Source organism: Gasterosteus aculeatus, chromosome 5 (genome assembly GCF_964276395.1).
Source record: "Gasterosteus aculeatus chromosome 5, fGasAcu3.hap1.1, whole genome shotgun sequence".
In the NCBI taxonomy this organism is placed as follows: Eukaryota; Metazoa; Chordata; class Actinopteri; order Perciformes; family Gasterosteidae; genus Gasterosteus; species Gasterosteus aculeatus.
The window spans coordinates 16,048,724-16,063,274 of NC_135692.1; the positions used below are offsets into that span (position 1 = coordinate 16,048,724).

General features: G+C 50.1%; 1 protein-coding gene and 1 long non-coding RNA gene across 2 annotated transcripts; both read left to right on the forward strand.

Annotated features, from left to right (window-relative positions):
* The first annotated feature begins 4,960 nt into the window (after nt 1-4,960).
* Nucleotides 4,961-6,097, forward strand: LOC144407940 (uncharacterized). The gene is made up of 2 exons (XR_013467652.1): nt 4,961-5,082; nt 5,733-6,097. It is a non-coding gene; the product is annotated as an uncharacterized LOC144407940 (long non-coding RNA).
* Nucleotides 6,098-9,963: 3,866 nt separating this feature from the next.
* Nucleotides 9,964-12,871, forward strand: dlx3b (distal-less homeobox 3b). The gene is made up of 3 exons (XM_040177516.2): nt 9,964-10,941; nt 11,491-11,675; nt 11,998-12,871. The coding sequence occupies exons 1-3, from the start codon at nt 10,587-10,589 to the stop codon at nt 12,313-12,315; spliced, it is 858 nt and encodes a 285-aa protein (XP_040033450.2). The 5' UTR covers nt 9,964-10,586; the 3' UTR covers nt 12,316-12,871.
* Nucleotides 12,872-14,551: the final 1,680 nt, after the last annotated feature.

A 14,551-nucleotide genomic window follows, 5' to 3' on the forward strand; every position in this document is an offset into this window, starting at 1 on the left:
TCCCTTGTAGGAGCATAAAGAAAGACATCAGTTCCAAATGCACATTTTACATTTATTATTCTCAGAAGGGCAAAATCATCCAACATTACAGGTCCTTTTTGCCTGACGCTTTCATCCAAACCGACTTTCATTACATTTTTGCCCCGGGGGGGGGGGGGGGGGGGGGGGGGGGGCAAGTAAGGTTAAGGTGTTCAGGTGTCAGGTTCAGTTCGACATGGGACACCTGGGACTCGAACCACCAACCGACGAGCTGGTTCAATCCCCACACGCACATATCACATGGATGTAATTCATGACCTCACCGCACGGCCCGTCCTCACATGAGCGCTCTTGTGACCCCCCCCCCTCGCTCCGCTGCCTATCGGTCAAACTAGTGGCTTCCAAAAGGCAATTCATTAAACCCTTAATCCCCTTAGCGAGTTCACAGAACAAGCAGCAGTTTCTTTAAAGCATCCTTTCCCGCCCCTCAATTCCCCCCTTTTTTCTTGGCCTGTCTCTCTGAGGACCCCCGTGGCGCCCGGGGAGCAGCTGCAGCTCCGTCTCCTCTCCGTTTTGTCTGAGGCACCCTTGACCTCCTCTAATGGACGAGCCGAGCTCCCGCTCTGCATCTCCTCGCGCTCCGGGAGTTTCTCTCACCCCGGCGGGAATCTCTCCTCCGCTCCCACGTGAGGAGAACGCCGTGCACATTCCACACTCTATTGCTTTGCTTTCGCTACCAGGAAATGAGAAAGTAGGCAACAAAACAGAGAAGAAGTACAATGTGCAAGATGAAGCGTCAGTGTTTCACCTCTACTACTTAATACTTTGTTTAAATTTACAGTCGCCAGCAAAGAAAACGCCTGCTAACTATTATCAGATGCTAAAGATGATGGTCAAAACAGTCACAAACACGCATGTTTTCAATGTCTCTGCAACACACAGACGTCATTGACTGAGACTCTGTGTTGCTCGGTCAAACTCGGTCAAAGGTCAAATCTCGGGCTGCCGCTTTAACGGGCGGAACGTTTGGCATCTGACATGTTTTCTAGCCATCGAGGCCCGGCTCGTCATGTGACAGATATTAGCGGAGAGCGATTTAAAGCCACCGGAACTCACCCCGTTCTTTGTTTTGGCGGGAGAGCGCTTGATCCTTTGCCCCCTCCGGGCCTTAGACCCCAAACCCCCCCCCCCCCCCCCCCCCCCCCCACACACCTCTGTTTGACTGAAGGAGTCCGTGTACAGGTGACAGCTGATACTGGGTGAAGCGTCGACCCCCCGTTCGACCCCCCGTTCTGACCCCACGCAGCACACGGCGCTTTGTAATTTGTCTCCCTGTTGGTTTCCTCACCAAACCATCCCAGAAAAAAACAACTGGTTTATTCCCCTTCTCATTATGTTTTTTTTCATAATCTCTTCGAGGGGGACTTGTAAATTCTTCCCCGCTCAAGTTTTCTGCCGTTTTGTGTTTATTTCCTGCATCTCGAATGGCCCCACAGAGACTCTGAAGGCGTCCTTTGAAGCGGCGCTGGGGGCCGGTGGGGGCCGGTGGGGGCCGGTGGGTGGCTGAATGGGCTGCTGTGCCCTGGTTCCTGATGTGAATGTGTGATAATGGAAATGCACTGGCCGTTGTCGCAGTGCAAACGTGCAGGCTGAGTGCAGCAGCGTGCTTCCACTTATCTCCGGTTACTCTGCTCGCTTCCTGTGTGCGCCGGTTGGAAAAGAAGAACCACGAAGCGCCTCGTGAACCTGGAAAAAATACAAAACACTGAATACGAACTCAAAGCCGCCAGATGTCAGCCTGAATGTCTCACGAATGCTGAATACAGTTTTGCGGGACATTGGCTGCGTCTGAAACGCAGCACGCTCTCACACCGAGCCCTCGCTGCACGCCGACGACAGAGCCGGCCGTTGCCATGGCGCCGGCCGTTGCTATGAAGCCAGTATGTACTGAGCGGCGGTGGAGGGAGGACAGTGTGGTCTTTTTAAAGTCCACGAGTCTCGCCGGGCTCAGATGACCTTTAATAAAACACGATCTGCTCGGCCGCGTCCTCGAAAAACCGGGACTTTACCACAGAAACGTTCCCTTTCTGGCCTCCGGCCGCTGTTTCCACACATGTCGCCCAACAAACGTCCACAACTGTAGGGAAACAACCGATGCCGGCTTATCACCCGATTAGTTCTGGTGTGAAGGGAGGGATTACGCGCTAAACTATTTCATCCTCCAAAAACACCACATTGTGTCAAGTTCTTGTATTTCATAAGTTACAAACTAATTTCAAACAAATCTCGGACTTGAACTGATACAGTATGGAATTCCCATTAGCGGCGCCCCCGCTGGACCACATGTGTTACCCTGTGTGTCCGTGTCTCACACGGGACAACTGGCTCGATGTCATACGATACGTCTCCGAACGAGTCTGCTGCACGACCTCTCGGGGGCCGCCCAGCATTTATTTTCACCCCGTTGGATCTTCGTCCCTTCATGTGCGCGAGTTCTCCGTGAGCACTACGGCGAGGGGGGGGGGGGGGGGGGGGGGGCGTACGTCGGCATCCACATGTGCGAGTTCCCTGTGTGTCTGGTGGACGTGTGGCACGCGGCGGTTCCTCGCGTCCCCAGTCGGTTTCTAGGTGTAGGAATGTGTCCCCCGAGGACGAAGGCGTGTCCAGGGACACCTGTTTCTCAGCTTAGCCTTCGTGCAGACAGACAGAGAGACAGTGGGACAAGACGGCCGCCCTGAAGACAATACTGGGCCCTCTAGTCTGTCTCTTCTTCGGTGAAGGGATGCATTTAGGAAATAAGCTCATATGAGAATATAAGGTCACAGCCTAGCTTAGCCTAGCTTAGCTTACTTTAGCATAGAAACAAGACACCCTAAAAGATAATCCCCCCCTGTAGCTCATTAAGTAACATATTACTTGTTTTTCTCATCTTTGTGGTTTCATAAGGGGTCCTGGACCACTTGTAGGCCACAAGCGGTGATGGCCGACAAAAACAAAGAGCGCAAAGATGAAAATAACGTTTGTTTCCTTCAGACGGAAGCTCATTTCAAAAAGCAGAGCAGTGTCCATCTTATTTGTAACTCTCAGCGAGAAAGAAAGAAACCCTTTGTCCCGAAACGGCACGCCGAACTACCTCTCACAGCGTCCGTGGTGTTTTACGATATTTGGGATGAGGTGAATCTTCTTAATGGAATCTAGAACTTCCTGAAATGCACTCAGATGTGAGTCAGTCCTCTCCAAACCCTCCTGGTGCCCTCTGGTACCATCGCATTAGCAGCGATCGGAATGCGTGATAGGGTTAATGATTTATTAAGGATGAAGATGAAATTAAAACACTCGCTGCACAACGGTGCCGCCTCAGCAGCGTTTAATCATCGCAAAGGGAGTCACGGCACACGGAATCCCCCCTCTCTGCCCGTAGAGACGCTTCTGTTCCAAAACCAAACAATTCTATGCGTCAAAGGTAAAGAAAGAAGCGCGTGAGGGGGGAGGCCCGATGACCTCAGAGGCCCGATGACCTTGGGCTCTCATTCCCAAGATAGAGAAGCAATTTGCAGCACAGAAAAGCCTGAAATGATTCAGTATTCCTCCAGTTTATAAACTCCTCCTCGTGGAAGAGGGTGAGTGATTAGCTTTTACCTTATTGGCTGCTGCTCAAAGGGGCTTCACCTTTGTTAAGACCCCCTCCCCCCCACACACACCACCACCACAGGACACATTAACTCAGAACATGACACGACACCATCACCGGTCTGCAGTGTTTACCAGGAAACAGTACCAGTCCTTTCAGAAAACACCCCACGTGGCGACGCTTCATTCTGGTTTTACACAACCGGTCTTTTCTCTGCACATGAAATAACTCGAGCTGATGGGAAACACGGGCTCACAATTGTCTCTGAAAGTCTACTTTGCCACTTTGACAAATTGGGTAATTATATTCCTATCTATATTCACTTAATCCAATTATTAACAGCCCCGCTATTCCTCACCCTGGATAATAGGTGAATGTATGGGGCAGTAAAGCTGATGCATGGGGCTGTGACCAGGCCTAATGTAATCTGCTGGACAGATCATTGAATAATGACACAATCTGCAGGGCAACGGCAGTAAATCTGAGCGGCAAACGCGAAGCGAGCTCGCTCCCACGCGGCTCGTCCTCCCTCCCGCGGTAACGCGAGTCGCTATGATTTACGATGCACGAAGCCTCCTTCCTGTCGGCACAGCGCACGGACTCAAACGCCACCGGACCTCCTATAAACGCCGAGGACGTCTCCTCTGTCGTCGGCTGTTTGCCGCGGACTCCCCGGAAGCCACGTGGTGCTATTTTTTTTATTTATGCCGCAAATGTATGTTTGAACCAAAGAGGAAGGGGTTTTGTTGAACACGCGTGTGTCGCTCTTCAGCTTCCTGTATTTGTGGTGAATGTGCTCGAGTTGACAGACGGTTCAGATTTGATGTTGGATGTTAAAAGCGTCTCGGATGTCACAAGCAGTACATGTGTGAGAAGCTGCATGACGTGCGTGTGTGTGTGTGTGTGTGTGTGTGTGTGTGTTTGCGGCTTAAAGTCCTCCTCTCTCCGCTGGGCGGGTTGAGGCCTTTGTCTCCCACTACAAGTGGACCAGCACATTTTCCACTCAATTGAACGGCCCTCTCAGATCATTAAAGGTCCATTCATTAGCAGAGGACACTGGCGGAGACAAAACACACAGAGGCCCGTCTGGGGGCCCGGGGCCTCGCACAGTGGGGGGGGAGGGGGGCGTAGCGTTCAAGTGGAGCACCTGAGACGACTATTGTCCCCGATGACGCAGAGGTCAAAGGTGCCTGTGATTTGCATGTGTGTTTTATTTGATTAAGCTTCATGTTTTAACTGCTCGCTTGCAAATGGCGTTTCATGCGCTCTCAACACGCGGCGAACTGTTGTCACATCTGAACTCAACGCAAGAAAAGTGTTTTCTTTTAATTAGTCAAGCGACTCCACGATCTCCTCTTATACCCCGAAGGAAGTTCAGATGTGGCCCAGCGAGTCCCGGGCCGGGAATTATCGTCCAGCACACAGCTGCAGACTTCAGAGACTCCAGATCCAGTGCAGAACCTGTAGAGGAGGTGAGGAGGAGGGAGGAAGGAGGGCACTCGCCCCCTGGGGCCTAATATTCATGGAGGAACTTCCTCATGGTCAGAACGGCTGAAGATTGACTCAACAACCGGGTTGATTTAAGGGCCTCCCGAGTCCGTAAGATGAGAAACCCTGGTGAGGTTTGTGTGTAAGCTGAGGCGGAAAGGGAGCGGGGGCCGGGTGGGAACTCCCAAATGTGCCGTGCTCAGGCACGCCGCGCTTTCTACGCCGTGTTAACAAGCCCACCAGATCACCAGCTTCATGTCTCACACGAGACTGTGTTTTTCCTTCCCAGTCAAAGTCACGTGAGGACATTTGTTCTGCTGAACGGTGGACCATCGTATGTGTCTCTGGATGTGGTTGAGAATGTTTGAATTTTCATTTTTAATAATTCAGCTTTACCATAAACTTAAGAAATGACTTTGATGAGATTTCATCCAAAGAGGTCCATGCATTTAAAACGCAATGAAGATCACAATTAACGTCTTCAGCCGGCAAACTCAACTTTAGTATATTAAAGTAGATTCTTACACTGTTCCACTTTTCGTACAGTTTATTCTCCAGAAACACCCACAGTGAATCATTTTGCGCTCGTAAAAAGCAAACTGCAACTGAAAACTGATGTTCCTCCTTCCTGCAGATTAAGTCGAGATAATCGACGGACAGATGGGAGCAGCTTCAACGAGTCCTTTGTGTCTTTCAGTCTGAGCCAAAGCAAACATACTCGGATCAGGGTGGAGCTTCCTGGGAGAAGGCATCTAAACGCAGCAGACTCAAGGGACGAGTCGCTGTATCCCAGGCTACATATTCACTCGGCGGCGATGAGCGCCAAAAGAGACCGTAACCCAGCGGTGAAGGGTCAACACGAACCGGGACGGCGGGGGACTTGTGGCCGTGCGAGACTAAAATGTGCAAACAAGTTTCATTGGGAAGCAGTGTTGGGTGTTTGTGGTGCAGTGCGGGACTTTAAAACGCCAAGAGTTACAAGTATAAAGCTACTTTGGTGCCTCCCAACTCGGCGAGCAGGGGCCTCGGCGGACAAAGAGGCAGCGATCAAAGGAGCCTCCCTCATTCCTTTGATCGCTCCCCGAGCAGCTGCTTCCACAGGCCGCGCTCACTCGTCCTCTCCTGGCAAAGCCGAGCCGGAGGACGATGAGGCCGGGGGGTTGCCCGGACGGGGGGCACTTGTGCGAATGCCTCTGTGAAGCGCCTTGAGGCGATGGAGGGGGGGGGGGGGGGGCTCGTAGGAGGGGAGCATGTGCTCCGTGGGAGGAAAAGGAAACACGACGGAAGACGTACAGAGCGACGATGTACAAGACTTTCGATGAGGACATCTCGCCGTTGGCGTATTTGTTGGGCCGTCCTTCCTTGTCCAGCCGGCTGTAAAGTGGCCGAGTTGGACCGGGCCGCTCAATTAGCCCGGCGCGCTGTACCAAAAGCTGATTGACATGGAGTGTTCTGCAGGTCTGAGCCCCGGCGTCTGAGCCCAGGAGGCGGTTTGTTTATATCTCTGCATGAAATAAACTCCAGACTGTGGTGGTTAAAGTGTGTACTCACATCTCAAGGCCTGTTTGAAATATCCGGGCTACGGTTAGCCGGTTTAGCTGAGAGGACAACGACGCCAGCTAAAACTAAACCAGAGAATAAAAAACTCATTCTGTACACGTAGCAAAGAGAAGGGGTGAAGGAAGCGTGTCAGCGGCTGAGCGTGACTACAGAGAGACGAGCGCCGTCACGCCCCCGTTGACAGCAGCAGGAAGCAGCCCTGCAGGGGCGCGTTCAGCTTCGGAAGGCGGTTTTGCGTGCACGTGTGCGGGTTCGGGGGCGAAGGGCATGCCCTTTAACATCTGGTCACATGTGTCGTCTATTAGCTTTTGGACTCCTTCGGCAGCTGTGGGCCCCTGGGGACACATTAGCCGGGGCTTACCTGGGCTCCTCCAGTGAACTGCACCGCTCTGGTGGGGAAGCAGACCGAGAACAGCGTGGCCTCGATTCCACGTGGCTGAGCTCACTTACAGCACCACTGGGAGCCTGGAACGATCCGTTGGATCCCCAGATGGAGTATTTTTATTTCAGGGTGATGGGAGCGCTGAGCTGTTTCATCGGTGGAAGCCAAGGACCGCGGCGGTCTCAATGCCAAATCAGTGCTTGAGTTTGAAGATTGTGGACTCAGATATCTGGAAACATCTGGAGGAAAGAATGTCGAAAGCACCCGTTGAGTTTCCCTGTCTGGACACGCAGGTGTACGGATGGCTTAATGGCTTTGACTCGCTGCGATTTTCTCTTTTTATCTCTAATCATGACGGAGGGAGGAGGGATCAGGGAGAGACGGGGGAGCACGAGAGAGAGAGAGTTTGCGGTTAATAGACACCCAGTTGTCCCACTCACGCCCCCGACTCCCTCCCCGAGAGAGCCGACCGCTCAATCAGATCAGCCGGTGGCGCTTCATTATCTGCAGGCGGCCGCCTTGAAGTTTGCAAATGGAGACGAAATTGAGTTGGTGGTTGTGGGGGCGTAAGAAGCAACAGGCGGAGTTGGTTTCTGTGGCGTCAGCGTCCCCCTTGGTAACTCAAGTCTAAACATCCTCTGCAGTGGAGGTGTATGATTGTGGGATTATGTGCACATTACTGCACTGAAGGGGAGCCCTTTGAGCCGTTGTGCGTAGGAGGTTAAATAAAGACCTCAGTGTTACAGTGCAGCTCGGTTCGTACAGCACAGAAAGATGTTCTTCTCCTTGTTCTTATTGGTTTAAGCCCACAACAATCATCTTTCCGGCCCGTCTGTATTTCTATAAATATAAAAACAAGTCGCGTATCTCTCTTGCTTTCAGGAACACGATGTTTGGCTCAAGGCCTTCATGAAAGAGCTCAGAGTCTGAGGGAGAATCAATTCTATCTGGAATGCTGAAGCCGGCTACTGTCTGTAAAAACAAGAGAGCCGCAAGTAGAGATACGGGGAGAGGTACATCTTGTCCTCGGGGGGGGTTGGATAGCCACAGACATGCCGCGAAGGTCTTGAGAAAAAGACCAGTACGCCCCTTTACGTCACGTCTGAGGGCCACCGCCATTACCGCGGCTTGTTTTTGGCAGGTGCTCCTTTAATCGCACTCACAGGAAGATTAAAATGAAAGGAAATTGAGTTTCTCTGAGGGGAAAATAGCTTTGTTCACAAAGTACAGTGTAGAAGGTTCGCTCCTCCAAAGCAATCAGACCAAACCCTAGTTAGCCAGTAATTGCCGCGGTTTCTCCGGGCAAAGGTCCGGCCTTTTGTCCTGCGCTGGAATTAAGCCAGCTGTTCCACTTCAGCACGGAGCACCAGAACGCTGCGAAACACGCCTCTGAAAGCTGTCCCGCGTTACTGTGTTGTGAGGGTTTGATTGGGCGAATCACAGAGACGAGTATTGTTCACTGATCGTGTGCAAGGTCGATTTCCACCCAAAGACAAATTACATTATTCTGAGAGAGAAAAAGAAAGACTTTTAACCACGTTTACACCTTCAGGAGGATGAACTCCATCAGACTTCAGTCTACTATGTCTATGAGCATTCAGGTGTCTGTTTGGTGTCTGGCTTTGCATTTGTGGGTCAATAACAAACGATAAGTTTGCAGATAAGGGGTCTAGTCTTTGCACCTGCAACATGCTTTTTGCAGGTGCACAGGCAGAAATCTCATATAGACACACTGCTGGAACGTCAGTATTACCTACAGATTCTGCATAGTTCATAACCTCCTGAAGGTTCCCAGAATGAAATCAACTCGACACATGATGAGAAATGGAACAGAACCGTGATCGAGTTATTTCATTACTGTTTGTTGTGTGAGGTTGTGACACTCTGCCCCCTGGTGTTGGAAACAGCATTTTTCCTTAGTTGCATAAAATGATTCATTTTCCAGGTGGATTCCCTAAGTCTAAGAAGAAGGCCCCACCTAGTGGATAATGTGTGGCACTACATGCAGCAACTCTCTACATTCATGATGAACACGTTTCTATTTGGAAACGTGTGTATGAGACGTCCTCTGCTTCCTAATGCCTCTAGAGTCATATATTTTACTTTAGGTTCTTCCTGTTTTGAAAAGATTAATAGATTTTCAATCATATCAATAATCTTCAGTTAAAAGCTAAGCTTATATTTGTTTCTTTTGATGGTCGTATTTACTGATTGAGGCTCTGAAAACCCGCTGACAGTCACAGATAAAGACCCCGCTGTAAGTACGTGGGCTGTTTTCAGACCTGATTGAAACGTGGGTGAATTGAACGTTTAAATTGTGACGCGTGTGCTGCAGAAAATGACCGAAGGAGGGCGGCAGTTTATCACACCAGAGGAGCGGGAAAGGAAACGCGACACTACGTTCGTGTAAACACGTGACCCTGTGCTCACTTCAAATGCTCATTTTTCAACAACGGGAGACATAGTTAGAACATTAAAAAAACACACTTAAATAATCCTCAGTGTGAAGCTGCGTTTCTTCTAGTTTGCAGGCCGATAACATACGTCGGGAGTGCGGACAGCAGGGGGCGCTGCCCGCCGCACGTTACACCGACCAGCTGCGGGACAACAGGCAGCGGATTACAAACTGTCCCGTGTCACTATTTTTAAAAAGTTCTTCGGGAAAATATTACAAAAAAAAAAGGTTTATTGCAAAGCAGTTTACAGGTGACGCGACGGCCTCGTTTCATTGTTGCACTTTCTGACCGTTTGTTTCGCACCCAACGCGCCGTGGAGGAATTTACCCCTCGGGGGGGGGGGGGAACCATCAGTCTTTTAACTGCCCCCGTGTCTCTTTCACGTGCAGGTCTCCTTTGAATGACAATGCGGCGTCGGGGCGTCTCTTTCAGTGCGCTGGAATCAGGTGTGATCTCCGCGCGCTCCTAAGACAACGTTGCATAAAGCGTTAAAGGAGACGCCGCGGCGGCGGCGGCGTTAGTCTCCAGACTCGCGGCGGCTGACTGCGTCGCGGTACCTCGGTGCCACTACGCGGCGTGACTCGTACCTGGACCCACGGGTGGGTCTCTCGACACCCGGCACCGCGCGGCCCGCGGACGGGTCAACGCAAAGCGGGCAGAAGAGGAGGGGGAGCAGCGCTTGAGGTTTGCGTGCCAACGCGCGCTCTTGGCTGAAGCCTGGCCTTTCACCACAACTTCGCCTCGAGCGTAGGAGGGGGAGGGAGGGAGGGAGTGGGGACGGGGGGGGGGCGGTTTAGCCAATGGGGAGGCAGCTTTCAGTCCAGCTCTCTATAACTCTGTGGCACTGAAGCTGAGCGATGCCACAAACCAAGTGACTGCAGCCGGAGACCTCGCGCGGACTATGAGAGCTCTGTAGAACATCTCAGCCATCGCGCGCACGCCAGCTCCCTTTTTTCTTCTTCTTCTTTACGCGCTTCCCAGAAGCGGCAACGACCAGATAAAAACAAGGACCCCACCCCCTCCCTCACCTCCCTCCCTCCCTCCTCTCTCCCCCCGGTGGGCTTCCTTCACTCTGGAGGGGTGCTTCGACATGAGCGCCGGACACGCGTACGAGAAGAAGATCGCGACCATTCTGACCGACCTACCGGGATCTATGAGCTGCCACCCGAACTCCAAGGACTCTCCCACGCTCCCCGAGTCCTCGGTGACGGACATGGGCTACTACAGCGGGCAGACGGGCCCGAGCCACCACGAGTACTACCCGGCGCAGGCGTACGGGCAGCCCGTGAACTCGTACCCCCACCACCACCACCACCAGTTCAACCTGAACGGGATGGGGGCCGCCGGGGCGTACGCGACCAAGTCCGAGTACTCGTACCCGAACAGCTACAGGCAGTTCGGCCACTACGGCAGAGACCACCCGCAGGCCTCCCCCCCGAGCTCAGGTACATGTTCAAATGACGTTTCGTTGTTTCATTCCAATGTGTGAATAATGCCCCCCCCCCCCGCACCCGCTGGTTGTCTTCTTTGTGTCCCGGAATTCCCAGTTTCTTTCTTCATTTCACTGCTCTTATGTTGTCTGTGGGGTTGGATGCTGTTTTGTGTTTGTACACATAGAGAAATCATTTATATATTATATTATATTTGTACCAGCTTGTGTTTAACGGCCTGTCTGGCTGTTGGAGGTAAATGAACAATGAAGGTTTCATTTGAGTTTGTAATAAACCCTCCATTAATATCAGCATGTCACCAGGATGCCTAAAACGACACCTTTCGTCTGATTTGGTTTTGTGATTCCTGCCTTTTGAAGTTAGACTTTTAACATTCAAATGATCACACGAGTCATTTGAAACAGGACGTTTTAAATATGTTTTACCCAGATTATCGTCGTCGTTTCTATTTGATATGTCCCATGATAATGTTTCGCAATTAGTGGATTTTAAAAGATGCCCTTGACGCCCGTTTCACCAAAAACACGTCGTTGTCCGTCGCAGTGAAAGAAGAGCCGGAGCCCGAGGTCCGCATGGTGAACGGAAAACCGAAAAAGATCCGCAAGCCGCGGACGATCTACTCCAGCTACCAGCTGGCCGCTCTGCAGCGGCGCTTCCAGAAGGCGCAGTACCTCGCGCTCCCCGAGAGGGCCGAGCTGGCGGCCCAGCTGGGCCTCACCCAGACGCAGGTGAGCCGCCCGACCGGGTGCGAACCGCCGCTATCTTCTCATCCGTCGATACGCGTGCGGCCGTGTGAGTCACGGCTCCTCCAAAACACGCCAAACGATTTACTCTGTAATTATCCAACCGTGGTTAATCATCCAATTACGCACGGCACTCGATTCATGTGCGCCTCGGCTTTCACTTTCTCAATAAAACCAGTTAAACCAGCACAGGCTATATTTAGGTAACATTTACGTTTGCACACCAGGAAAATATTTATTTTAAAAGGTGAGCGCGTTGTTCATTTCCATGTTCACACTCTTTTTTTTTGTTTCTTCTTCTCACCAGGTCAAGATCTGGTTCCAGAACCGGAGGTCAAAGTTCAAGAAGCTGTACAAGAACGGCGAGGTTCCCCTGGAGCACAGCCCCAACGCCAGCGACTCCATGGCCTGCAATTCCCCGCCCTCCCCCGCAGCGTGGGACAACAGCACCCCGCAGAACACCGCCGTCAGCAGGCCGCAGGGCCCGCCGCCGACGCACAGCTCGTCGCCGCCATACCTGGAGGATTATAACAACCACTGGTACCAGCAGGGATCACACCTACAGCACCCGGGCACCACCGTGCACCACCCGGTCCCGCAGCAAAGCGCGGGGGCTGTTTATTAGACTCCGCGGACTGTTTTCTGTCCACAATGACTCTGACGAGCGGCGGTTGACGAACCGGGACTCGCGCCTGTTGGAGGATCCAAACCGCTTCACGTCTGGGGCTTTATTTTCTCAAAGCAACTGGGGGATTTCTGATCACTCGTGGCAGTCTATTTAACGGACATCTGGCGTGTTTTTTTTTTAAATTATTTATCGCTTCTGTCGTATTTCTTTCACTCCTTTTGTATACGAATATGCAACGTTTTTTTTTTAAACAAGTAGCTAAAACCACAAACCGAATATTAGCAACTGCGCGGTTCATCCATGCTGGGTTCAAATACAGGCGTGCGGGTTTGTAGCTTGTCCAAAAAAAAAAAGAAAAAAAACTCAGGTCATATTTATATGGATTTGTACAAAATGTCGAAGTCTGTAAATATGTGTTTATATGCAGAACCACTATGATGGTTTTTGTTTGAAATGGAACGACTGCCCCGTGGTGCTTCCAAAACCATTGTTATATTCATGTAAGTAGTCCACGTGTTGCCTTCTTGTCAATTGAATAAAGTTGTTATTTGGACGCTGTGTGTGTCGAGCCCTTTTATAAACAGGCGGTGGTCAAAATGTCCTTTTTTTAAAGATGCTTAACAAGTGATTAAATATGCAAAACGCAGGGAGGTTTAACACGTTAGACCATTTTTGGTCTACAATGCTTTAGATCCATTTTGATAATAATAATAATAACCACAAAGCACAGACTTGCACAAACAAGAAACGCATTCAGTCGTCATAAACGTTGCTGATGGTTTTGCTGATGTTTCTCCTTGTGGCCGCCAGCTGATGAGCTGCGTGCAACGCGTTCTGGGCGTGTTGGAGTCGGTTTTATTACTTTCATGCTGCCAGATACCGAATAACGAGAATTCAGCGCGCACGCATACACACACACACACACACACACACACACACACACACACACACACACACACACACACACACACACACACACGTTGGCGTGCGGGGGCGAACCGGCTCTGTTGCCGCAGGCGCGCGCAGCAGGGTGGAAAGAAATGTTGTGGACGGCTGCGACTCGTCCCTTTGCAGTCAGCGGGAAAAGGTTGCGAACTCAACTCGATTCCAGGTGTGAACGTCATGTGACTCACCCCTTTTACCCAGAAAAGATCACAAAAGAACGAGTTTTTAACTGAACGTCGATATTCTGCACACGGACCAGAGTAAATCCCCACGGTGCTTCACGTACCGCGCGCTCTGCAGCCTGGAGGTGTTTCTCTGTGTAACTATTGCAGCAACGCGTCATTGCAATAGTGACAAATTATAACATATTCACGTATGAATTTAGAAGTATGACCTTAAACCATCAAGTGTCAAAGTTCTCTCGATGCTGTCATGGATCTTGCCTTATGAATATATTGTAATAAGACATATTTTGTGAACAAATGATGCACTTTTATCCAATGCAACTCTGCATATAGAGTTATTGACTATTTGATTATTACATACATTTTGTAATAATACATCCACAATATTGTGCAATTAAAAAAAACGGATTTGTGTTGTAAAAACAAGTCTTTTGGCAAATATTCGTTTACAATGATTGGCTGGAGTTTGTACTCCGTTAATATTGTTTTTATGAGCACATATGGCCTACAAAACACCAGCACTGGTGATTAATCCAGTAAAGGAATGAGGTTATGGGAACTACAACACTATGCATTTATTTTCAGAGGAATTCAATTATATATAATTGAATTCCTCTGAAAATAAATTAAAAAATAAATAGAATATTAATCAATGTAAATTATATATATATTCCTAATTTCAAAATGTTATATTAATGTAATGCATGATTTATTATGAAACTACCTTTGGAACTGAATAAAACCCCTTCTTCACATTTTTTGTTTGTTTGTGTTTGACACATGACTAATTTATTATAAAAAAAAACTTTTAAAAACACAGCACGTATTTCTCATACATTATTTAAACATTTTCAAACAAAACCCATTTCCCTGAAACCAACACCAGTTGTCTACAGCATCTCTCATCGTCTCACACTGTGCTGGTTTGACAAAAGCAGCATTAAGCTTTTGATATCAATGAAATCTCATCACGGCGCATACGATCTCCCTCAGCGTGTGTGGCCCTCGACTGTGGTTGTCAGGGGAAACATTTGTGCCGAAGACAAACGCGTGTGAGACGTGTCCATGTATGTCATCTCTGAACATTAACAAGTGTAAGTCGC

Coding starts and splice junctions, on each gene's coding strand:
- dlx3b (XM_040177516.2), top strand. CDS start 10,587: ATGAGCGCCGGACACGCGTACGAGAAGAAGATCGCGACCATTCTGACC. Junction 10,942..11,490: donor GGCCTCCCCCCCGAGCTCAG/GTACATGTTCAA, acceptor TGTCCGTCGCAG/TGAAAGAAGAGCCGGAGCCC. Junction 11,676..11,997: donor TGGGCCTCACCCAGACGCAG/GTGAGCCGCCCG, acceptor TCTTCTCACCAG/GTCAAGATCTGGTTCCAGAA.